The 27,851-nt window shown below is 33.8% G+C and overlaps 1 protein-coding gene across 3 annotated transcripts in view; it reads right to left on the bottom strand.

Annotated features, from left to right (window-relative positions):
• LOC118205597 (ubiquitin C-terminal hydrolase 7-like) overlaps positions 1-26,789 on the bottom strand; it is a 166,255-nt gene extending 139,466 nt beyond the window's left edge. The window contains exons 1-5 of one of the 3 annotated variants that reach the window (XM_085811679.1): positions 26,719-26,789; positions 21,470-21,577; positions 9,723-9,825; positions 9,495-9,596; positions 9,182-9,255 (exon numbers count right to left, since the gene is read on the bottom strand). In XM_085811679.1, the coding sequence (XP_085667805.1) occupies positions 9,182-9,255; positions 9,495-9,596; positions 9,723-9,825; positions 21,470-21,482 (292 nt within the window). In that variant the 5' untranslated portion in view covers positions 21,483-21,577; positions 26,719-26,789. Of the gene's footprint in view, positions 1-9,181; positions 9,256-9,494; positions 9,597-9,722; positions 9,826-21,469; positions 21,578-22,740; positions 23,353-26,718 lie in introns of those variants that run through there. The other 2 variants (XM_085811676.1, XM_085811677.1) reach the window with 2 other exon arrangements.
• Positions 26,790-27,851: the final 1,062 nt, after the last annotated feature.

The following is a 27,851-nucleotide window of genomic DNA, read 5'->3' as shown; positions in this document are numbered from 1 at the left end:
GTGGTTCATAACAGTCAACATTAAGGCTTTGAACTGGAGATGTTCTGAAGGCTCCAGAACATATCTGCAAGGCCTGGTGGTGTACAGGATCTAGCTTCAGTAAAGTAGAACACCGTGCCAAGCCATAGTCCAGTCTACAGCGTACAAGAGCTCTATAAATGCGAAGCATTGATTCCCGCTCGGCGCCCCAGGAGGTGTTCGCCAAGACTTTTAAAATACTCAGTGTTTTGAAAGACTTCTTCCTCAAGTAAAGGACATGGGAAATAAAGGTCAACTTTCGGTCAAACATCACTCCTAAACACTTCGACTTCTGGTACGACAGGAATCAAAGAATCTTGAAAGTGAAGCTCCGGCTCGGGATGCATATTTCGCTTTCAGCAAAAGTGCATGCAGACAGTCTTTTGCTTTGAAAAGATATACCCGCGTTTTTCTGACAATTTCTCAATTCTGTTAAGAGCAATCTGTAACTGTCTCTCGACAATTCTCATATCTGCACCACGTCAACTTATTTGGAAGTCATCCATATATAATGACCCTGACACAGTAGGGGGAGTTCCTTTAAAATAGTATTTATTTTTAAACTAAATAAAGTAACACTTAAAACGCAGCCTTGAGGCACACCCTCTTGTTCAAATACATCTGAGAAAACAGAGCCAATTCTCACCTGAAATGTCCTAGCGCTAAAAAATGCAAGCCACAAGCAAAGATGCCAGGTATTTCATACATAAGATCGATACATGCTTGACAGCGTCAGTGGAGCGACTGGCCTATACTGGCACAAAGATGCCAGGTATTTCATACATATGTGTAGCAGATAGTAATATTCAAGTAACGAGATCTTAAGCTCGCTAGTCTCGGAGTCGCATAAACGAGACTCTCCAGATGTCTCCAGAAATAGTAATCGAGGCTTGATAAATCGGGAGATTGGAATGGCCAAGAGACTGGTCCAAAATCGCCAATCCATTGTGTCCCAAAAGTGTCATTCAGGTAACTGTAAACATCAGTGCTGAAGTAGGATGGTGCCCCATTATGCTAGAGTCACATTCAGTTAAAAATAGTGCTGTAGAAGTAACGAGAAATTGTGTACCCGTATGTATTCGTTACTCGGTGAACCAGTACTCGTTACTATCGTATCGTTACTCGGTAAAATCGATCGGTTTACTTTCGGTAAAATCGATCGGTTATCCGTATCCTGAGCCTATTTTATCGGTCTACGGCCCTAAAAAGAGCTTTGAAACCTCGCATTGCATTGAATCACATGAGCTATTCTACGCCGCGGGAACTGGGTAGTGCTGCGATAAGGAGTTTTGCGTCGCATTTTTGGGGTAGAAATAATTCACTTTATTTTGGCTATTATTTTTTGGTGCACTGGATTCATTATTAATTTTTCTATTGCTGTCAGGGCTTAGTTTCTAAAGTCAGAAATGCCTACGGAAGGCCGTCAGGAAAACAGGAAAAAATAAAATAAAAAATAAAGAAAGAAAGGAAATAAATATTACAATAATAACATTAATTAGTAATTAAAATAACAAAAAAATTACTTATTAAAAAAATAATTAAAATAATAAAAAATAGTGATTAAAATAATGAATAATTAAAGTAACATAATAATTAGCAACTGAAATATAAAATACTTATAAGTACAATTTAATAAAAATGTAAAAACAAATAAAAATTAAAATAATTTTTAAATTTATGATGACTAATTAAATAATAAAGTAAAATACCAGATCTTGTCTTATTGGCTTAGTATCGTTTCGTCCTTTCTCATTTCATCCCCAGCTCGAAAAAGTGTTATTTCGTTCGCCGCCTTCCCCCACCAATTCCCTCTTTCCCGTTTCATCCGCAGTTTGAAAAATAGGTGTTTACTTTACGATAAGGCGAACGTCTGTTTACTTCAATTAAAATGGTTTAGAAGAGATGACTGTTTTTACTTCGACTTAGCTTTTGATTTTTTAATATTATTTAATATTTTATGCAGACAAATTATGTTGAGCAGAATAATGAATTTCAGACGTGTTCAAAAGGTGTGTATCTGAATATAATAACATTTTTGTTGTATAGTATGCATTTTTTTAATTTCACACATTTCTAAAGCAACAGAAGTACGTTATCACTATTTTGGCACACACATCAAAAACATGTATAATTAAGATTAATGTTACATTCCTTATTAAAAGTAATGGGTCCTCATTAAATGCAACCATTCATGCTTTTAGAGGATTTTACATGTGGTGGTCTTAAAAAGATGATGTTCACTACCAATGTTTGTTTATGTTCCCAAAAATAGAGATCTCTTAAAAGGTGACCTCTTAGAGATGTCATAAATAGATGATTTGCTATAATTATTTTCTGATAGATAATGGAATTAATGTAATTTAATGTCAATAACTCGAGGAAGCAAGTTTAAATACGGTGCAACAAAAATACAGAAGTATTTTAAATGACGAAAATATTCATATTTTGTCAATGTCAAATTTAAAAAAGAATTAATTTTGGACAAATTATGAAATCTAACTTTTAATGTCGTCTTCTGGTTTCTATATTTATATCTGGCAAAGTTTTATACTTGTTATGAAAAAATAAAAATGCAAGAAGTTTGAGTCCCGTAGGACAAAGATTGACCGGGAAATTTAGTTTCAAAATTTGCAATGTTTGATGCCATTTGTAACTTGCCTTCAGGTATCGCTTAATTGAGTTAGAATAATTCGAGGAAATAAGTTTAAATGAAGTGCAGAAAAAATAAGCATAATTTAAATAGTCATAGAAGGAAGTCATGCGAAATCCATATCAAATTTTCACTTTTTCATAATGACCATAAAACTTTCCCAAATACAAATACAGAAACTGGGAGACCGCATTAAAGATTAGCTTGCGTTATTTGTCTATTATTCGTTATTTCGTTTGCTGCTTCCCCCATTCCCTTCATCAGAACCGCTAATGACGAAAAGGTGAAATTTTCCCGATTCATCCCCTCTCCAAAAACTCCTTGTTGAGACTGTTATTTGTTGAGACAAGGAATGCTATATTATAAATGTCAACTTGCTTTTTACACTTAACAATAAAATCGATAAAAACATTCGCAAATGTACAGGTTAAGTACGAATAAGAACTTAAAAGAAATTTAGAAATCTACAAAAGGTAAGGAAAGTTTTATGTTACTTTATTAGAGATAATAGTGAAGCACTAAATATTTCAATCAGTGTTATTTCATAATGCTGTGAGTATACCTTTATTCATTTAAGAAATGGCCCACCAGCAGTCGAGCGGTAAAATCGCTGAACACTGGTAGTTCCGACCTGAGTTCGATCTCAGGCAAACGGGTTGGCTTCATAAGCTTTTCGTGGTTTTTTCCCCGTACCAGATTACAAGCCAGCTTACCACGTACCATACGAGCCAGCTTTTCTAAGAAAGTGCTCTACGAAGGCATTTTTCCTTTTAGGCACATAGCCCCAGTGTGTTTTGTCATAATCAACTAAACCAAATCATTTAAGAAATATATCAGTTGATCACTGCTCAGTGTACATCTGCTGTTTGCTTATAAAAACACTTTGTAAAGACGTTTCCACTATTTTGCTAATAATTCTGGAAGGCTCATAGAATCCGAAATTATGTTTCACTAGCTAACAGAGAACTTAAGTCTGCTTAATACAACAAAAATCTGCTTGACTTGCTTTCGTGTCTTTGGGAAACGTAAGTATATGCAGAAATAAATATTAAAATCTATCACGTATATTTGTAAGGATGTAAAGCATACTGTTTTGGTTCACGATAATGATAAATATGCATCATGTTACGACAGTTTTAAAAGATCACAAATAACTATACATATGCTAGACTTCTAACAAAATTTCTGTTACAATATGAATATGCATTTATTATTATATGAGTCGTAAAACGGCCCAGCAGCGGTATAGCGGTAAAGTCGCTGAACACTGGTAGTTTGGTCCGAGGTTCGAATCCCACGAACGGTCCGGCTACACGGGTGTTTTCGTGGTTTTCCTCATGTGTAACGTGTATACGAGCCAGTTTCCCTTAGAAAGTCCTCCACGAAGGCATCCCCCCTTAGGCAGATAGCCATAGTATGCCTTGCCATAATTAAATACACCCATACACACATGAGTCGTAAAATTCAGTATTCGTCATTTTTAGATTCTAGGTATATGAAAAGAATTTTTTTTTTTTAATTTTCGTTTTGTTTTTAAAAATTAATTCACTTTATAGCTTTTCTTCAATTTATTATAAAGGAATAGGAGTTTAAATTTTGATTTATATATAATATGATATAAATTCATCACTCATTAATAATATTTTATGTATAACAAAAAATTATCATTAATGTTCCAAATTTTAATTTTTTTAATGATTTGTCTTACATTTGTTGTATATTTGTTGAATGCATAGCTAAATATTTCAATCATACACAATAAAGGTTATGCAGAAAACAATTCAGCTGGCATGATAGCTAATTGCGAAAGAAAAATTAGTCTTATTGCTCTTAACTCTTAGTACAAGCAGATATTTTTAAATTGATGTTAAAATAAATTTATTCTATGGTCTATTAGAAAATAACTATACTGAATCATTTATTGACGACTTCTAAGAGGTCGCTTTCTGAAAGAAACCTGTATTTTTGAGAACATAAACATACGTTGATATTGAACATCATTTTTTAAGATGCCAGAGCAAATGCACAGAGCTCCAAAAATCCTCTAAAAGCATAGACGGTCACGTTCTAAAAGGCTGACTACTTTTAATAAAGCCTGTATATCAATGTTCATTATACATTTCTCACTTTTTTACTTTCTTTCAAAACAGCAATGCTGTGGTTCAATTGCTTTAGAACTATGTGAAACTAATAAAATGTGCCCTATGTTATAAAAACCTAATTATATTCAGATACACAACTTTTGAACATGTTTGAAATCTATTATTCTAATCAGAATACTTTGTCTACAAAAAACATTGAATCAACATTAGAAATCAAAAGCTAAGTGAGATTAAAGTAGGAAGAGTCATATCGTCTAACCCATTTTAATTGAAGTAAACAGGTGCTTACTTTATCGTAAAGTGAACACCCGTTTTTCAAACAGCAAATGAAAAGAAAAAAAGAGCCCACCAGAGCTCGAGCGATAAAGTCGCTGAGCACTAATAGTTCGGTTCGGGGTTCAATTCCCGGCTAACGGCTAGCTGCACGGGCGTTTTCATTGTTATTCCCGTGTGTAACTTGCATATGAGTCAGTTCCCTTTAAAAAATCCTACACGAAGGCCTCCCTCCCCGTAGGCAATAGCCTAGTGTGCTTTGCTGTTACCGAATAATCCGAAACTGGAAAAAAAAAAGGGGGAGGGGGGAATAGTTGGTGGAAGGCAGCTACGAAACGTCGTTTTAGAAGAATGGGCTACATAACCAAATTTCTATCTATACTCTGGTAAACAGTACATTATTTGCTCATCAAAAGTGTAAATTTATCTAATGCTCGGCTTAGTTCTTAAATTGTAATTTTAGCCACAGCCCCCAAACAAGACGATGTCTGGTATTTTATTTCATTACTTAGTTATTCATCATTAATTTAAGAATTAAATTTTCATTTGTCTTTAAATTTTTATTGAATTATAATAATAATCATTTAATATTCTAGTTGCTAATTATTTTATTATTGTAATAGTTATTTTATTTATTTTTATTTATTTATTTATTTATTCATCTTTCCTGATGGCCTTCCATAGAGCTCCAGCACTTCTAATTTTAAAAATTAAGTCCTGACTACAACCAATTATTGAGAAAATAAAAGTCAAATAACTTATTTAGTGATAATTAAATAAAATAAAAGCCAAGGCTTTTACTTTCGCCTTACTTGGCTTTTATTTTATATTTATATATATGTGTGTGTACTTTACATTTAATTATAAGGACATATATATATGTACTTTACATTTAATTATAATTTATTTGATATATATATACATATTTACGTTTGGTAGTATTACCGATTGCAATAAAAAGGGAGGTGCACATCTAGATGTTATAACGGACCCATATACAAAATTTCAACGTTCTATAACTAACCGTTTTTGAGTTATGCAAAATGCATACATACGTACTTACACATCACGAAAAAAATCCCTTTCAAGTATCAACTTAGAGTCATAATCATTAGTAATAAGTATCAGCTTAGAGTAAATGGGATTACATTTAACAATAAGTTTTTTTGAAAAAAAAAAAAAGAGAGAGAGAAAGAGTCCTTCATTGTGTTCATACGTACAGGCGTCAGCACAAAAAATAATTCACATGGATTCCGAAATCGTCAAAAACGGATATTTCCGTTAAAATATGATACCCAAAAGTTTTCTCGATTACAATAATTACTACCATTTTATTTGATACAAGGAAGTAAAGAACCTATATTAACCTACATATTCTTATATAAACAATACCTAAGTGCAGTATATAAATATTTCAAATCAATAAAATCTGACTATGGCACGCTCAAAGAAAAAAAAAAAAAAAAAAAAAAAAGATGAATCATCTAAATTTTCAAATTACAAACATAAATAGCAATAGTAAAAAGCAAATACAAAATAACGCTTCACGCTATCAAAATTGCTCATTTTCTTAAATATCAACAACTAAATAGTATTTCAACTAAAACACATAATGTAAACAAGAGTTTGCCCGATGCCCAAAAAAATTCAAAATTATCTATGAAAAATATGAGCGCATTGTGACGCAACCGTATCATTCGTATTCGAACAGCAACCACATCATTCGTATTCGAATAGAAACCGCATCATTCGTATTCGTATAGTAACTGCATCATTCGTACTCGAACAAACCGCATCGTACGACAGATGCGAGTAACGAAATGAATTTGTAAGTACCGAATCGGTACTTCGAGTCAACCGATGTACCCGTTACTCAGTAACGAATACATGCGGTTTGCTCCAGCTCTAGTTACAAATGGAGATCGGAACACCTTGCAGCAGTTCTAATAACACCTGTTCCAGAAAAATAAGATAATGCTAGCCAAAGAGTCACTGCGGCTGCAGGAATGGGTCAGTTAAAAAGTTGTGGACAATATCCACCTATACATTCACACTGATTCGTTGTTGAAACGTATATGGTTTCACTACTTGTGGATTCTCAATGGCCTACACATGAGAACTGAATGCATTAAATTCACTCTCAAGGGTATACACCTATGAATACCTCATCATATCATCTGTAAATAGCACGAGCTGTGAAGTCCAGCTGCAATGAAGATTGCTGCAAAAGCTGCCGACAGAAGTTCAGGTGCAGTGGAGTCTCGTGGATTCAAAGTTTGTACTCGTTGAAAATGAAAGGGGTGTATGCACTTTTCATTTAACACTCTCCAAATGGTATATTGGCATATATCTACACTTTGCACTACAGCTCTCATACTTTATTTGGGTCTATCAACAACAATGTTCAAGATACTTTCTTTAGATCTTGGATTGTGTACAGTTCATCGACCAGTATCGGTGTAAATGGATCTTGGATTGTGTACAGTTCATTGACCAGTATGGTGCGGTGGAAAAAACCTATTTCACAAACCTTACAATGTAATCACTAAAACATTATGATCCAGCATTTGTCTATTTGGACACTGCAAGGAATACATTTGTAGTGCAGCTTCGACATTACTGTTTGCACGGACATACAATGTAATACACATCTGCTTTTTCGGCATACATAAACTCTATCAATAATGAAAGCATAATGGTGATTTCCCTATCGAGATGCACACCTACTGGCAAACATATTTTCACATGCAAATTACCAATACACGAATGTGTTTCATGACGTAATTTGAAGCATTGCCTTTTTAAATGAGATATAGAAGGTTCTGTGGGTGCTGTGCTTCGTGTGAAGCAATTCATACGAGATGTTATGTGACTTCAATCTTATTTTAAAGTTTTCTTATTGTAAATGCATTTTAAGTTGCATTTATGACTAAATAAATCGATTGCAAACTGAGTTTAATATGTGAATACTAATTGTGTCTTTGTTCTGTACCACACCTCCAAATTTCTATTATGAATTTAAAAACACCCTGTGTATGTATATACATATACAAGGTAATTATAAGTAATTTTAAAAAGCTAAATACGGTATGGTTCCATTATCCGCGCCAGATTCAGTAATGTATGAATGTTTGCAGCACATGTGTATTATGTATATACACACATTTATACTTACATATACACATGCATACATAAACACGTACATCTACACATACATACATAAACACGTACATCTACACATACATACATTTTTTAATCCGGTCTTGATAACCTGTGCTAAAGCTACTCAGTAATAAAATACATAAATAGTTCATGACTTAAATTCGATTATTACTTGGGGAAAACGATAAAACACTCTCGCTTATTTTGGTTATCAAAGATTGGTTTGTTCCCCTTGAAAAGTCAATCTCCTATCAATAAGAATAATTACTTCTTTTTTCTGCACTTCTGATTTTACTATTTTGTCTATTTATTTAAACTTATTTTCCTACGAGATGGTGCATCTACAAAACTCTTCCCATACATACATATATAGATATATATACAAATAACACTTTCCTAATGATGCAAAAGAGTTCATGTGTGTAATTATTTTTGTCTAGTAGGTTGCAATTTTTCATTTGAAATTGTTTTCTGCATTCTTTATTTTTTTAATATGATTACTAAATTAATGACTTCTGATCTCTTACCAATATCAGCAAATATCATGGCACTTGCTCATGCCTAATAAATGAATCTTTTTTTTTAATTATGTTTACCAAACTGAATAAAAATTTTAAATATAACATAAGGAAAACGAGGAAAAATAACTTAAACACTAAGAGATTTCGTTCTGAACAACCACTAAACTTCCAGGAAATTTCTGTCTTCATTGGAGACAAATATAAAAAATATAATTATGAATCATAACAGTTATCAGTTTGTACCATACTTTCATCTTATTAGTGTTCTTGAATCCAGTTATATTTTCATCATTTACTAAATATTTTCGTGACTCGAATAAAAAATTATATAAATAATAACACTTCATTAGTTTTCTCGGTGATGATGACTAAATCAATTAAAATTTTACATTAAATAACATGTACTCAGAGAAAACATAGAAAAATATGTATAAATAAAAATAAGAAAAACATACTTCTAGAAAAATTTTCTACTCCTTCTTTTTGGGAAATAATCTTTAAGTCCGCTATGGCATTACAAGACCAAGTTCTAGGGGAAGAAAGTAAAATACTGTAAGAGAATTTATATAAATACTTTAACAGTGTAACTCAATATTCTATATTAATTCATTTAATACTATTATAAATTACTTTATCACAGTATATTATATCATTATCCAGACTGAGAAAACAAAGAGACAAATGGTAAAATTTTATTCTACATTATTAAGTAGATAAAATTTTACAAGTTTTAAAATGGAATTTGACTGTTAAGTATATTCGACTTACGATGATTCCGATTCTCCATTACATTGTAAAAAGAAACCTAAACTTCTAGTAGGTGTATTTCTATCTTGTCCATGACTCGTACGAGGCATAACCATGATTTTCCTGAAATAATCATTTACAAGCATTGAGAATATCTACCAAACTTCCCATAAATTAAACTGTTGGCTTTAACAAATAACTTGTTAAAGGTCTTAAACCATATTATCTTTTAAATTAATATATACTGACCATGGCAAATTTCTAACATAAGTCGGTGAGCTAAGAGCTGTTTCCCGCAACTTGCTGAAATTGGGAACAACAAATCTAAATGTTGCTTCAGAACGAGCTTCATCTAAAATAAAATAAATATAAACATAAAAAAGGGCAAAAAAGACGTTTCATTACACAAAAAAACTTCATACAAAAGCTAGAACTAAACCACACAAATGATTGGGATAATGAATAGCAATTAAATCTCTAAGCACAGTATGAAATGAAAACGAAAATGGTATCCTTAAGTTTCCACTCGCTAAAAATAACAGCGACATTGTCTGATATACACTCTGTACAAAAAAAGAGGGACAGTTCTATATCACCTGTTTTACTGAGCTGACTAAAAAAATTTAATCTATCTCAATTTAATATGTCTCAATAGCAAGACTTAAGATATACATGTAAGAAAAAGAATATGTAAAAGATTAAATTAGCAGCCTAAATTAATTTCCCTTCTCTTTCTAAAAATAGTAACCCCTCTCTGCACTGTGTCATTTCGAGAAAAATCCATGCCGTGTGACTCTTACATAATTCTGATGACGTAAATGGAACTAAAACTCTTAATAGCCAATAATAATTTTACAACAATATTAACCATCCAATCAGAATGCTTTGAGAAACAAAACTAACTCTCTGACTTGAGATTTCATCCTGAACATTACGCACTTGCTTTCTGTGCTTTGGCCTAGCTACACTGTTATGTGTCTGCCTCTTCTTTTTTGCTACAAAGTTATCGAAAATGTAAGCCTTTTGGAACAGGCACATTTAATGTGCCGACTTGTATGTATCTGCAACATATTGCCGAAAATAAAACTGAAGATTTAATCTGCCTTCGCCATCCAAATTCCTAGTCATTATGGATCAACACTCCTGCGTAATCAAAATTCCTCTTCAGTTACTTCTAACTTTGTTTTTATTATAACTGAGTTGACAGCACACATGTCCTGTGCATTGGAATTCCAGTGGAAATGTCATTGCAGTGTCTGCAATAGCCAGCCATCTCTTCAAACTTCCATGTGTAATTCATAATGGATATCCAGTATCTGCAAGTCCAAAAGTGATAATGTCAGTGAAAACAAAGTGCAATGCCATATCTCAAATGTTTAGAAGAAAAAAAAAAGTGATTTAAATCATCAAAGTGTGCCTGTTTTCACAGAAGTGTTATCATTGAAATTGTGGCTACGATTGTGAAAGCGAATTAGTTAATGCTTTCATGTTCTAATCTTCAATATATTTACGGCTCCCGCCAATCTATGTGATTCAATATGTCTCCCGCCAATCTATGTGATACAATTCGGTGCAGCCTCTCAACTACACCGAATTGTTATAAAACAAGTGTATTTAAAAGTCAAAATTCATGCTTCGAAATTCAATCTAGCATATGCAGTTATTTAATAAGTGTAACATTGTAATTGCATAGCCATATGAAAATGTGAAAAAAAAAAAAAAAAAATTCGAATCACAGAATTGCTGAGAGTGCTTAAAAATGAAATCTAGTGACACCCTTTCAAAATTAATTCAGCGTTTCTTTATAGTAAAATGACCACAATGTTTTTCGAGTGCTGACGTTTCAAATCATTCCAGTGCTTTCAAGATTATCGAACTGCATATCTTAAAATGGCTCTTATGCAAATAATTTAGGATGTTCTTTCGCAGTTATGGGATTTTTAAAATTGAAGTGGGGTACCGGACGTTTATTTTCACTTCTGCTTTTGCTTAATTAAATCTCCATTGGGAACTGATCTTTTTTAATAAATTGGACATTAAAAATGTAACCCTGTGATATGAAAAACTGTAATGATATTAGAAATTTGAATTCTAATAATTTAGAAAAGTTAATAAGTAATTCTTGGATTTTTAATTATTTTTAGGAAAGGTTATTAAGATAAATTTTTATATTTTTGAAATTTTGAATACGAATTTTATTATTCTAAAAATGAAGTAGATGTAAAAAATAAGTGAAATTAGTACAGATAAGTAATATGAAATTATGGTAAATGCATGTTAAAATTTATGACCTCATCATTTTATATGAGGGTGTACTGGTTCCTTAAACAGAGGCCTCTAATTACCTCTGTAGAGTTGTTCCTTTTACCCTCTTCATGCAAGATAATGTTGGAGGCTCTCATTTTATGAGTGTTTGTAGTTTTTTATACAGTCAAAAGTCGTTAATTCGGACACCCATAATCCGGACCTCAAAGCTACAAACTTTCTGCATCACATTGACACATGCGCGTAAGACCTTTACGGCTGCGAATTTGCATGTGCACCTGCGCAAAATACGTTTACAAATGCGCGTTTAATGTATAACGGACGGGGTAAGCTACGCTAAAATTATCTAATTATCTATTTCAGTTAATGTTGCAGATTGCGTTGTTTCTTAATCTTCGAATTGGATCCGGCGTATTATTTTTTGAAGACTGTTAGAGCAATTTTATAAAAGTAAGCTTGAACTTTCGATTATGTCAAATAGAATTTCCGATATATATTTACTAATATGTAAAGGATATACAAAGCGAAAGTATCTTTCGGAGTCCATTCAACAAAAAGTGGAATTGCTGCAAAAACGGATAAAGGTTAAAACCTTTGTTTATCTAAACGTTGTTTATCTTTAACGGTGCAGCACCGCACAATGAATGGGAAGTTGATCTGTCAGCACTATCCTTATCTTAAGAGCAGATGTTTTTATTTTATTTGGCTTATAATTGCTTACTAAATGTAGTACTCCATCTTTGATATGATTTAAATCAAATGCTTCGTTATTATAATTCGCTTCCGATAGCGAAGAAAGTAACAGAGGTTATTGAAACCGAAAAAAATTTCGATTGACAAATTAGTCGGTATTCTCGACACAGCAATTATAGGACTTGAACAGCGGAACTTTGTAACTGAACAAGAAATTATGTCTGTTTATAGAATTAAAGAGAATGTATTATCACATAAAAAATGAAGCAACTTAAACAACTTACATCGAAAGAAATGTTTAATAAAGTAAACAAATAAATATTAAGTTTTTTTTTTTTTTTTTTTTTTTTTTTTTGTAAATTTTGATACCCTTTAGATCATAATTTTTCTTTATTTCGTAAATTACGGTTTCACATTTTTAATTTTATAATTTCTGCATACCATTTTACCAGATTTAAACTGATGATCTATAATCCGGAAAAATCGATAATCCGAAATCGCTGAAGTCCCGACGAGTCCGGATTAACGACTTTTGACTGTATTATTATTTTTTATTGTGGAGTGTATTAGTACAGTTTTCAAAGGCCAGTTACCTTATGCAAGGAATGGAGGCCTTTTCAAGTAACTGCCTAGGCACTCTGGGCCACCAGTGCAGAGAACATACTGGTTAGCTCAAGAGGACAACCCTACTAATGGATACGTTTGTTCAGAAGTATTGCGAGGCCTTCCAGTTTGGTAAAATCAGCAATTGCAAATGAACAATAAAAACGTTGAAACCATAATTTCTGAAACTGTTACTCCTATTATACACTGGTTATCATAAATTAAGGAAAAATCACAATTACTGAAAAAGTTACATGTAAAATTTTATGAAACTTACCTACAATATAAAACACAAAGTAAGGTATCAAATAACATAAAAAGAAATTACCAGACAATTATGGTAGTATAGAAATTAGCACATGTATAAAATGAACAAATCGAAGATGTCAGTTTGCTATAGTAAAAGTACCTTCAATATGGAATATAATCGCCTCTAGAAGCAATACAGCACATTCCGCGATGTGTGATGCTTTCAATTATGCGGTCTATCAGTTCCATAGGAAGCGAGAGCCATTGCTCTTGCAAAGCAGTTGCAAGGGGGCGGATTGAGAGCAGCTAAACGTCTCCCTAAAGCATTCCAAATGTTCTCGATAGGATTCAAGTCCGGGGATCGAGCTGGCCACTCCATGCGCATAATTGTAACCTGTTGCAGATAATCATATATGATGCAAGTCTTGTGTGGTCTTGCATTGTCGTCCTGTAACAATAAAGCATGACCTATTACCCCAGCATATGGACGCACATAAGCATCAAGGATGTTATCTCTATAAACATGAACATTCACGGTTTCCCTTGGAAGAACATGTAGGTCTGCGCGTCCACCTAAAGAGATGCCACCCCAAACACAGACACTGCCTCTTCCGTATGCATCTCTTTCACGGATGTTTGACGGATGAAACGGGTTCCAGGTTCTCTCCATATCAAATAATGCGTACTATCTCGTTCTAGACTAAACCTGGACTCATCCGTAAAGAGAATAGCCCTTCTTTGCTCAGGCGTGCAGTGGACATGTTGTCGTGCCCACTGCAAACAGTCCCTCCTATGGTGTTACTTGAGCAGCACACAAATGGTTGTTCGCCTCGCATACAGACCACCTTCGTGAAGCCTTCTACGCACAGTTGACGGTTGACACCAACATTCCGGTGGCTGCAGCAAGGGAGGATCTAAAAAGAGTCGGAGTAGCGGTTCTATTCCTGAGTACACATAATGTCAAATATTGGTCATCGGCACTCGTCGTAGCAGTTGCCCGTCCTTGGCTGAACCTTCTAGGTGCTGAATCTGTGATTTGACATTGCCTCCAAAGTCTATGAACCACAGAAGGACTCACATTTAGCCATCTGGCCACTTCTGTTTGATTTTGTCCTGCCTCTAGTCTCCCAATGGCTTTCTGTTGTAGTTCTGCAGGCAAATGATGCCTGGAGATGATTGTTACAAATTGGCTATCTCAGATTTCTGATCACTATCACAGTGAAATATGTGGGCTTGCTCACAAACATGGACTTTTATATTCCTCGCAGATGACGTATTCCGAGTGCAGCACCACTAATTTGCATACTGGAGTTTTACTCAGCTACTCTATCTTGGAAACATATTCAAATTTTACACGGTTTGGCTTATTTTTGAGGGAGTTATCACTATTTTTGTGATTTTCCCTTAATTTATGATAACCAGTGTATTTATGGTGTTAAAATATAATTTATCAGTATGGAAGTTAGCATCATAAATATTTATGTGTGTTACATTTAATTATAAGTAATGATTATGTAAAAGTTTTATTTTGTGATACTCTGCGATATCAAGAACCTTCCCTGAAGAATTATGATTATGCGAACTCTCAAAACAGAAAGACTTTTGGACTAAAATGCTGATAAATTCAATAGAACTCAAAAAATTTTTAATTTATTTTAGAAAATTGGTATTTATAAATTATACTTTTATAGAATCAAAATTTTATGATTTATGCTTTTCTTTTTCATTTGCTAATGCTTTAATGCTTTCTCTTTAAAAAGGCTTCTCCTGCCTTTAAAAAAGCCTTTTTCTTCTTAAAGGGGGGGGGGAATATGTAAGAAAAAGAATAAGTAAAAGATTAAATTAGCAGCCTAAATTAATTTCCCCACTTTTTCTAAAACAGCAACCCCTCTCTGCACTGCGTCATTTCGAGAAAAATGCATGCAGTACGACTCTTACATAATTCTGATGATGTAAACAGAACTAAAACTCTTAACAGTTAATAATAATTTTACAGCAATATTAACCATCCAATCAGAATGCTTTGAGAACCAAAACTAACTCAGTCTGACTTGAGATTTCATCCTGAACATTACGCACTTTCTTTCCACGCTTTGGCCTAGCTACACTGCTGTCTGTCTGCTCTGCTTTCTTGCTACAAAATTATCAAAAATAAAAACCTTTTGGAACAGGCACAGTTAATGTGCCGACTTGTGTGTAACCACAACACGTTGCAGAAAATAAAACTGTAGATCTCCAAATAAATCTACTTCTGGCAGAAAATATGTTCTAAACAACACATTGCACTTGCACTGGCATCATCCGGCATAGCCGCCACACTTATGGAATGAGGACAAGCTGCCCATTCCGCACTAGAACTACCGTTGAATATAGCTGAAGAACAATTCCCGATATGTAAAATCTCGAGAGGATATGAGCGGGGTGAACTTTAGCTAAAATTATCTTCTGGGACAAATGTACAATGGCACATAAAAAATCACTCAAAGCCATGGACAATTAATTACAAGACTTGAGAGAAAACTCTGAAGTGATGGAAGGAGCTCTATTCATATTTCTAGAAGATTTTTGACAAACACTTCCAGTTATCCCCAAGTCAACATGAGCAGATGAAATCAATGCGTGCTTAAAAAAATCACATGCACATGAAATCAATGCATGTTAAAAAAACACATCTCTGACCACGTATAGAAATACTGTGACTAACAAAAAACATGCGAGAGTTGAACTATTGGAAGATGAAACTACAGCACATTCTGCTAAAAAACTTTTACAAATAGGCGAAGGCACATATCCTACTGACCAGACAATCAGCCTTATTAAATTCAGCAGTGATTTTTGCAACATAGCCACTACTGAAAACTTAACTCATCAACCAAATTTATCCAAACATTGTTCACAACTATACCAATCTATGATGGCTATTTCAAAGGACAATTTTGGCAACTAAAAATAATATTGTCGACGATACCAACTTTAATATTCAAAAGAAAATTCCTGGTGAAGAGAGAATATATAAATCGATTGACACAATGGTAACACACTATTTAAAATACTGCTGATATCTATTGAACTGCCACTCCAATTTAAAAGACTGCAATTTCCAATCAAATTAGCCTATGGGTTTGCAATTAACAAAGTGCAAGGAAAAACTTTAAAACACTGCGGCATCAATTTCAAAGACTCCTGTTTTTCTCACAGTCAGCAATACATAGCTTGCTCTCGAGTAGGAAATTCGAAAAATGTGTACATACACTCATTGCCATAAAAATTTGGGCACTAAGAAATAATTGTGGGATCGAAACGAAACTTGGCATGAAGGTACATGTCGGGTAGATATGCAAATGATTATAAATGCAACGTGACTACGCACTGCATAATGCCACTAGAGGTCATTGAACTTCAGTTGTTCTTGGAGTACAAAACAGGTAAGTACAGCTTGTTTGAGCGTACTTAATCTTTTGCTAAGAAAACGCTAAGGCAGACATGCCGTTATGCCGCCATCAAAGACAATATCAGCAGCTGTCAAGAGTTTGAGAGGGGAAGAATCATTGTGATGATGGAAGCTGGGTAGTCAGCTCGGTGAGTAGCTCGTAAGGTAGGCCATTCTGATTTCCCTGTGAGGAGTGTTGGAACCAGTGGACAGAAGAGACGTAATTTACACAGTGACCAGGCTCAGGACGCCCTTGACAAACCAGTCATCAAGAAGACAGTCACATCAAGCGATTAGCATGCATAGAGCCAACTGCCTCATTGGCTGCTTTCCAGACACAGGCAGCAGCTTCACTGCGGGCCCCTGTGTCTTCCCGAACCATCACAAAGCGCCTGGTTGAAGGACACCTAGTAAAGCGGTGCCCATTACATGTGCTGCCAATGACACCCACCCACAAACGCCTCTGTTTGAAATGGTGTCGCACACGACAGGATTGGACTTTAATGGAATGGAACAAGGTCGTCTTCAGCGACGAATCTAGATTCTATTTGACCAGTGATGACAATCGCATCTGTGTTTGGAGGCCCGTTGTGAACACCTCAATCCTGCCTTCGCTTTACAGTGACACATTGTTCCCACAGTTGGTGTGATGGTATGGGGTGCCATTGCTTACGATACACAGTTACCCCTAGTATTGATGCATGGCACAATGACTGACCAGTGGTACGTCCATGACATCCTTCAGCCACGTGTGTTGCCACTCATGGCTGGGTTCCTAGGAGCCTGTTTCCAACAAAACAATGCTTGACCACACACAACATGGATCTCAAAATGCTGCCTCAGCCACATTAACACCCTTACCTGGCCTGCTCGATTCCCAGAATTGTCAGCATATCTGAGATCATTTGAGACGGCAAATTGGACAGACGAGATTAGCCGAACTAGAGGCACATTTACAGCAACTGTGGAATGAGATGTGTCCGGACACCATACAGAACTCGTATGCCTCAATGCCTGCTCGTATCATATCCTGCATTCGCACTAGAGGAGGTCCAATAGAGTACTAAAACTTCCATTCATGTGTACTTTTTTTCGCAATAAATGATCCTTTTTCTTTGATTTTCTAATCGCTTACTTATATCAAAGTAGTACTTACATATGTAAAATTTCGTTTCACTCTTACAACTCTTTCTTGGTGAGCAAATTTTTATGGCAATGAGTGCATATGCCCCACATAACAAAATGAAAAATGTCGTTTATAAACAAGTATTGTAAATAGTTGGAATTTATTTTCAATAAAAATTTTACATCTTACATTTTAAAGTTCATTCTTTTATTCCAACTACTACAATCTCATGTCAACTCCCTGAGGGAAGCCGGCTACCCCAGCTAGTTTTGAATGAAAAATTATAATTTTCTGCAAGTATGCAAATCTGCACAACTCTCTTTAGGTACTTACGTATTAACACAACCTTGGTGCAATCAAGCAGTTTTTCACAGACGAAATGGTGAAAGCTATATATTGTGTGCAAGATCGAGGTTTTCACGACTTTTTCAAAAAGATTACTGAAGTATAGATAACTACTGCAGGTTGGCAAACATTATCAACTTATGAAAAGTTAATACATTTCAACATAAATTGAAACTTTTAATTTTTAAATAAGGGTTACGTGATATATTGAAAAATAAAATATTTCCAAACCTTTCCTTTTGTGTGTGTGTGTGTATATACGAGAATACAGTGATATATTTCCACTTAATAAAACACCAGAGAATTGCAGAGACCTGACATGGCTCAAACCTTAGCAGTACAGGCTAACACATATAGCTCTAGAGATTTTAAGAAAAAATCACAAACTGGATCAGCTGATAGACAGCCTGGTCAAGGACGATCAACAGCAACAACTGCATTAGAAGGCCATTTCCTGATGTTGAAGGTTTGAATAAACCGCGACGCAACTACTATAGATTTTGTTTTAGACCTTCAGGCTGCAACACAAACTCAAATTCATTATTCTACTGCAACACAAAAGCTTTACGAGGTTGGAATGTATGCGAGAAAAACCAATGATTTGCGTTCCACTCACTTCAACTTCCAGAGAGAGCCATTTACAATGGTTCCGTTCTCATGTTCAATGGAGGAAAGACAACTGGGACTGAGTATTGTTTACTGACAAGTCTATATGTAGTCTAAACAGTGATTCTAGATGTGTTTTGATCTGGAGAGAGGAAGGAACATGCAACTTGGTTCCTTTGTCCATAAAATATCCCATTTCTGTGACTGTGGTTTAATGGTTTGGGGAGAAACCATGACAAATGGCCACAATATACTGCATATCTTTTAAGGAGGTTCTGTAACCACTTGGAGATATGTTGACAAGATATTAGAATCCCAACGTAGATTGTTTATGGGTGCTGTTGGCCCAGAGATTTCGCTAAAGGATGACAATGCTCGGCCTCATTGAGCATATGTGGTGTCAGAATACTTGCAAACAGAAGATTTCACTCAAATTGATTGGCCACCTTATCACCCAACTTGCATGTGTGGGATGCCTTAGGGAGCCTAATTCCACCCCAGACCCTCCAGAGCTGAAAAGTGCACTTTTAAAAGAGTGGCATACAATTCTACAAGATTTGATCGACACTTGGTAAATAAAGTCTACAAAATCAAGATACGAGATGTGCAAATCTGTCTGACGTGATCATACACTATATTACAGAAAAAAAATTCCCAAAAAAGGTGGTTTTATTTTTCCATCATTTTCAAATTTCCATAAATCTTGTTTTAATTTCAACATTTTGCAAATAATCAACTGCCAAACATTGTAATTTATGTTAACTAATGCTTCTGCAAAAATTTCTATTAATGTTTCATTTAGCATCAGTTATGTTTTATTCCTGTCATTATACTTTAATTTTGATAACCAGTGTGTACTAATCATGTAGAGGGTGAATGTAAATCTCTTTTATGGGAAAATATAACAAGAAACTTCAACTACCATTCAATAAAAGATAAAAATTCAGCACACTCCAGTCTTATATTACCAATGTTTATCCTCCTACGGAAGAAAGTACACACTAATGCACCAAAATGATTTCAAATTGTACCAAATAATGAACTAAAGTACATTTTCTCTGTCTTTTAGACTTTTTAGCATATGATATAAAATCTACCTAATTAAAAATATTTCTGATTCCAAAATAAAGGTAAGAATTTCAAAATAAAACTTTTCCTATTACAATCAAAAGTCGTTAATTCGGACACCCATAATCCGGAATGATCTATAATCCGGACCTCAAAGCTAAAAACTTTCTGCGCATGCGCCGTGTTGACATATGCGCATAGGCGTTTACGCCTGCACGTAAGACCTTTTACGACTGCGCATATGCGTGTGAGCAAGCGCAGAATACATTTTCGCGTGCGCTTTTACATATAACGGACGGTACAGTCAAAAGTCGTTAATTCGGACACCCATAATCCGGACCTCAAAGCTAAAAACTTTCTGCGCATGTGCCGCATTGGCACATGCGCACAGGCGTTTTACGCGTGCGCGTAAGACCTTGACTACTGCGCATATGCGTGTGCGCAAGTGCAGAGTATGTTTTCGCCTGCGCGTTTAATGTATAATGGACGGTGTAAGCTAAATTTATCTAATTATCTATTTCAGTTAATGTTAATGATTGCGTTGTTCCTTAATCTTCGAATCGGATCCCGCTTATTATTTTTTGCAGACTGTAAGAGCAATTTTATAAAAGTAAACTTGAACTTTCGATTATGTCAAATAGAATTTCCGATGCTGGAACTTCCAAAGGATCTACAAAACGAAAGTATGTTTCGATGTCCAACAAACAAAAATGGAATTGCTGCAAAAAATGGATAAAGACATGAAGAATGTGACAGAGAGGTTAGTGAAAACGAAAAAATTTTGATTGACAAGTTAGTCGGTATTCTCGGCACAGCAATTAACGGGACTTGAACAGCGAGACTTTGTAACTGAACAAGAAATTATGTCTGTTTATAGAATTAAAGAGAAAGTATTATCACATAAAATGAAGCAACTTAAACAACTTACATTGAAAGAAATGTTTAATAAAGTAAGCAAATATATATTATGCTTTTTTTTTTTTTTTTTTTTTTTGTAAATTTTGATACCCTTTAGATCATAATTGTTCTTTATTTCATAAATTACGGTTTCATATTTTTAATTTTAGAATTTCTGCATGCCATCTTATGAGATTTAAACTGATGATCTATAAACCGGAAAAATCAATAATCCGGAATCACCGAAGTCCCGACGAGTCCGGATTAACGAATTTTGACTGTACTTGATTTAAACTTTCCTTCTTACTTGATAAGTAAATAGATTTAAATTGTGATTAAAAATATTTTTTAATCTGATAAAATATTTACATCTGAAGCACAACACTCATATTTTAAGCACTTTTGTTTTCCGGCTTATTTTTAGTTACTGAAATTTAATAGCTTCAAAGGAGATCAGAACGCTTACATAAAATATTTTTATTGTTGCAGCTTTATTCTTTGTTAATATTTCCAACATATGAAATTTAAAAATGTCATACAATTCAAATAATTACATATATTAAGCTACTGCGTTAATAATTTTGCAAAGTTTTCATATAAATTATACTTTTATGCATTTAAATCCAATACAAATTATATTGATTTTTTGTTTAAATTAATGATTATGAAATTCAGATATTCATGGGATGCAAGTTATTAAAATTTTACAGTTACCTTCTTCCTCCATGGCTTCTTCTTGGTTCCCTAAATTACCTTCCTGAATATCACCATTCAAACACCTCTCTTCAAATCCACCCCCAGGCTGAACCTGCCCATTGTCATCTAAAGAATGAATTAAGACAACATATAAATTTAAAAGTGTATATATTGAAGATTATATGCTAATGATGAAGTACAATTAAATTTATAACTGGCAAATCTCGGGCAAGAATAGCAAACTAAAACATTTCAAAGTAAAGGCAAAATGAAGAATAAGCAACTAACAAAATTCTATACTTGAATATTTTATTTATTGAAGTCAATTAAAATATAGGCAGGTAAAGAAATAAAACATAAAAAGGTTTCACTCATTTGCAATTATCTGAAACAAGAGAACTTTTATATTTAAAATTCTTTATCCTGTACATCTAGTAATTTACAAAATTAAGTATAATCACTTACCACATTAAGTACGTTTAAATTTTACATACACAAGAAAATATTTTAAAGTTTCATGATACTGAACTTACAATTCCACTCTTAGAAACAATACATGTCTAAAGATGGCTTAAATTTACTTCCCAGATACAGGATACGCTGTAAAACATATGAAATGAGAAAATTCAACTATGCAGGTTATATTTTTAAGCAATTATAAATACCCCTTAAAGACAAATTTTAAGGAGTCCAAATACTAGTATTTCATAATGCAGAATTTTAATAAATCATTTGAGTATATCAATTCTAGCTTAGAATGAAGTCCTATTTCAAAAAGCAGTCAATTAAATGCAATATTGACAAAAAAAAAATTTCCACATCCTTTACGACATAGTAATTTACGACTCAGATAATAACCATAAATTTGAATCATTTCAATTGTAACACAGGATACAGTGTATTTCTACAGGAAATCAAAAAATTTATATATTTAAACATTCTGGAAAACGCAAATGCTCCCAACAGCTGAAAATTTACTAAAATGAAGAAAACTAATAAAATAAAAGTGATCATCAAGAGATATAACTGAGAATTAGGATACACAAAACAACGCATTCAATAAACACTAAAAAGTGAATGCAAGTTTGTGAAATGCAGTTTGTACTATTACGTACTCAAAATGGCATAACTCAACATACATTTAAATAAACACTCAATTACACTTATATGAATATCTAATCGTAAATAAATATATAGAGTAATTTAGCATACTTTTAGAATGCATAAAAAATTAAAAGGCTAAGAACAATGTATGAGCGTCTTCATCGGAAAATCATTATCATAATCACCTTCACGAGTGTCCATTTCTTCCGATTCAGAAAGGCGACAATGTTTATCAAAAACAACTTGGTTTAAGTGGTTCATATTAGAAACAGGATAATAGAATCCTTCTTTAATTTTCTTGGATTTTATATGGATTACTGTTCTCTCCTTTCCCGAACCAGTCGTCAAATTCTTTCCAGACACACTCACTTTAAAATACTTGCTCGCTATTCGCCCAATGTCTGCTGGTGTCAACCCCCCTGGAAGGGGAAGGCATTAACACCCGAACACCGGATTAACAAACCAAAAAGAAGTCAGCAAATTTAGTTTAATGCTCACCGATAGAAAGCTCACACAATTAATTATCCTGTGTTCGTCGGACGGCAAGTTCTACCTCATGTCATGAAAATAAACAAGATGGCGGAAATCGTCTGCCGGGTATGCTGGGACAGTATTAAACTTATCTAAAGATGAGCACATTCACTTAGTTAATTTATAAATAAAAAAACTATTTTTTAGCTACTTTTATGTAAGTTTATCACACTTTTAATCTCTTATTAATTAGTCTTCTATCGCATCAATTTCCTTTCACGTGATTGGCTTGTTATCGACATTGCGCAGTGCGAATACAAAGAATCTGGCGAATGTGCCTTTAGTATTAGCAATGAAAAGTCGGAAGGAGTGAAATCGGTAAATTTGTTTTCTATGTTTTCGACTTCCGGTTGCGGTTGTTAATTCCAATGTTTAGGGACGATAATAGAATTGAAGAAACTCCGGAATGAGTATTATAGAATCATTTTATGGAATAGGGATTAGAAATACGCCAATGAAGAAGGGGGAAATCTAAAACTTTAAAGTTGAATTACAAAATGCTAATGATAGCTGTGCAGAAATTATTATTTTTATTACAAAATGCTGCTACGTGCATTAAACAGTTACATAAAAGTAAGTAAAAAAGACCAAAACATAAAACACCCAACTTTCAGAAGCCACCTACCATCAGCTGGAAATTATCTCAATACGGAATTATTTATAAGGGTTAGCACCACGGTCCAAAACAGACCATGGTTAATCTTGAAATTTGTAGATGTGTGTATGGATAATTGATATTGTTATTATTTTGTTAACTTTGTAACAAAATCATAAATCTAGTTAGGCAGATACTCCAGTGCTTTCCGATAATCAAGTAAACCAAACCAAAATCTAACTTGAAAGCAAGGTTGACGAACTTACTCTTCACACTTTTGATATATCCGGAAGGAAATTTCAAATAATTCATTTATTTATTATTTTAAATCTAACGTTTGATTATATCAAAAGGATTAGCTTAAATCAATATGAATTATTCGCTTGAACTCCTAACTGCATATTTAGTTTATAAATCTGTTCTTGTTCATATGTCAGTGTAATCATCGGTATGAACTGTGCATATTTATGTGTAAAATTATTGGTAAAATATTAATCGTTAGTTTAGATATGATGAAGGAAATGTAGGTTATTAATTAGATATTTTGGTTTATCCGATTGTGGCCAAAGCACGCAAGGGCTATTTGCCTATTGGAGGTATGAAGCGCAAACTAGGGATGATTTTTTTGCTTATTTGTAAATTTTATATTTGCATGTTCTCTTCCAGCGAATAAGGGATGCCTTTTAAATATTAAGAATTAAAGTATACCATCTATCAAATAATTTCCATAAATGTTATGAACTATTCATAAATAATTTCAAAAATTCCCTGAAAGTATTCGTTTATATGTTTCTTGTTGCATTTATATTAAATTAGTTAAATTTCATTTCTGTTTTGAAGTATATTTTTTCCTCATCTTTTAATGTCATCAAAATAGCCCAGGATAAACATGATCACATTTGGCAGCTCATTCCAAGTAAATAGGCAAGAACTATTCATTTAAGGTTAGGAATGCCTTCATAGAGGATTTTTTTAAGGGGAATTGGTTTTTGTTCACATTATGCATTAAGAAAAACCTAAAAGCTCCCACAGTCAGCCTGTTTACTGGAATATGAACCCAAGTTAAATTACCAGTATTCAGCAATCAGCTTGACTACTGGTGGGAAAATTAAAGAATTGAAAGTTTTATTTTTCCCATAATTCTTATATAATTTAACCAAAAAAGAATTTTAATATAATTGGGGATACTCAGATAATCGGCACTTGCATATTAGTGCAACTGCTTTGCACCATATGCAGAACAGTTTGGCAGTTGTTTACAGTAGAAAAGAATTATGACTTATGGTTGTAAAAAAATTATTATATGCATGCATATTATTACATATATATTTTATATTTTCATGAGGTATTTATCCAGGAAATCAACCAAACTGGTAAAATATTCTTAGGGAGAGGTTTATTCAAGTAGGAATTTCATGGCAATTGCTTTAAGGGTAGTTTCAAAGCAGTTGTTTGCTTTAGTGATTTTGGCAGCAAAATGCTTGCAGAAATTGGAGTTTCTTGCATAAAGGCACATGTCTCAAAGCAGTCCTATTTTTGAATTGATTTTATAGCAAGAAATGTCAGGATGCTTGAATAATTAGGAATTATTAATATTAATAGTAAATATCATTAGGAATCATTGGAATATTGCAAGACAAAATGCATGAAGAATGATTATTTTTGCACCAATAAAAATTCAAAGGTGATTTTAGCCTTTTTTTTTTTTTTTTTTTTTTCTTTCTTTTTTTAAACACAAAACTGTAGCAGATATATTGTGTGGTATTTATATATGAAAAAGTTCTTGAGCATATTTACTTGGGCATGCAGAAATAATTTAGTTTGGTATATGTAAGCTAGCTCATTTGAGTGCAATAAGAGGTTGAAGCTGAAGAACTGTTACCTGCATGATTGCCTGATCTTGGTGCATTGTGAAAATTTTGTAATTTCTTGTTAGGTACTTTTGCTAATACACGAATACCCAATTTGCTTTACAGAATAAAATATAAATGTAGATTTTATGATAAAATGCTATTTTCTTATGGTTTTGTCACACAAATTTAATGAACATTTGATACCATTAAATTAGATAAATGTTATGCAAGGCTGGTGCTTGGCATTTTGCTGCTTTGTGAAATCTCTGAGAATCCTAAAGTCCGCTGCTCACTCCTTCCCTAAATTCTAAAAATGTTGCCACCTCTTAATTCTGATGCTCAATGCTGCTCCTAAGTTATAAATCCCTAATTTTTGCTGCATGGTGCCTTCTCTAAATTCTAAAAATTTTTCCTCTTGGTGCAGCGTGCTGTGCTGTTTGAAACGAGACATTTAATTTGACAGTGGCCAGTAGACAACACTATCCCAACAGCACAGTGATGTTGCTGTGGCAATGCAAACATGTTGCACTGTGACAATCTCAATCTCACAGTAGTGTTCTAGGTATGGCTTAGTGTCTGCATTCTGTGACAATGTGAAATCACATTGTGATGTTGTGAAGTCGCACTGCAATGTTTATGTAACGTCCCATTGCAACTTTATACAGTACAAAGTCCGAAATCCGGACTCGTTGGGACTTCGGCAATTCCAGATTTGGGATTTTTCTGGATATTGGATCATCAGTTACCTAAACGTCAGCAGAAAGTTGTCGGGGTTGGTAGCCGGGTTTGGCAGTGATTGCCCCCACCGGCTGCCGTAGCCAGGTCGCCAAGAGCCGGTTATCCGAAAACTGCCGTAAGTTCTTTAAGTTGCTTTGTTTTTGTGCTAATACTTTCTTTTTAATTCTGTAGACAGACATAATCTCTTGTTTAGTTACATTTTTGAAGTCCTGCAACTGCTGTTTCGAGAACTCTGACTAGTAAATCGAAATTTTCTCATTTTCAGTAATTTTTCTGGCAAATTTTCCTTAACCGACACTTGGCGATTTTTTGCCCGCCATCTTGGAAAGGCACGTTTTTAAATACAAGATGGCGGCGAAAATTGTTTTCCCTGTCCGAGGGAAATCGGAGAGGGAAAACAAGTCTAACCTACCAAACGTGCAAAAAACAAGAAGACACGAACTTACCGAATTTATGGTGACATCCTGAACACTACTCATCGCTGTTCCTTCAGATATGATCTGCTAATTATCAGGATAACTGCAAATAATAAGAAAAACAAAATATAATATTTTTTTGCTGAGAACAAGTGTAAGAAATATTAAATGAAATTGCTTAAATTACATTAAAAACAACTGCTTAATGTTTTCAAATATGTGATTTTCAGAACTGCAAGTTATAAGAAAAAATATATTTTTTTGCTGAGCACAAGTTTAAGAAATATTAAGTGAAATTGTTTAAATTACATTAAATGCGGGGATGTTTCCGTAACCGGCACTTGGCGAAATTTCAGATTTGTTTACATCAGAAGAGAGTGTATGTGCGCCAGAATATGGCAACCCTGATAATTGTTGCAACCCACACAGGGAATTTTCCTGAAGGAGGAAAAGGGAAATTTTCTGTTTACTTTTCGAACATTACGGTAACAGAAAATAAAGTTTGAAAATCGCAAATCATTATTTGTTCATATTTTTGCAAAATGTTTATGGGAACTTTATTTTCTGTTACCGTAATGTTCGAAAAGTAAACCCCATAAACATTTTGCGAAAATATGAACTAATAATGATTTGCGTTTTTTAAACTTTATTTTTTTAACTCCCAAAACCCCATATACGTTTTGCAAAAATATGAACTAATAATGATTTGCGATTTTCAAACTTTATTTTCTATTACCATAATGTTCGAATAGTAAACAGAAAATTCCCTGTGTGGGTTGCAACAATTATCAGAGTTGCCATATTCTGGCGCACGTACGCTCTCTTCCGATGTAAACAAATCCGAAATTTCGCCAAGTGCCGGTTACGGAAACGTCGCAATTATTCTGTCACTTTCTTCACTATCAGTAGCAGTATTGTCTTGATCTAGAACCATATGACAGATTTTGCCATTCATTAATTCATTTATGATTCAGAAGCATTGTCATTCACAATGAAAAATTTATATCATCTTCATTTATTTCCGCTTCTCCACACTTCCTTACAGAGTTCATTCATTGTAAAATTTCACCTTTGTTTTGAGATATCCAAAAACCTTTAAAATTAGCGACTGTCATCATCAAATTTAGATATCCTTCATGAGCTTGGCGACTAACAATCTGTTG

The sequence above is a fragment of the Stegodyphus dumicola genome, chromosome 2 (genome assembly GCF_044657685.1).
Source record: "Stegodyphus dumicola isolate Sdum_Otavi_A_Nest chromosome 2, ASM4465768v1".
Taxonomy (NCBI): Eukaryota; Metazoa; Arthropoda; class Arachnida; order Araneae; family Eresidae; genus Stegodyphus; species Stegodyphus dumicola.
The sequence above is the reverse complement of the archived record's forward strand: the minus strand, read 5'-3'. Positions and strand labels throughout refer to the sequence as shown.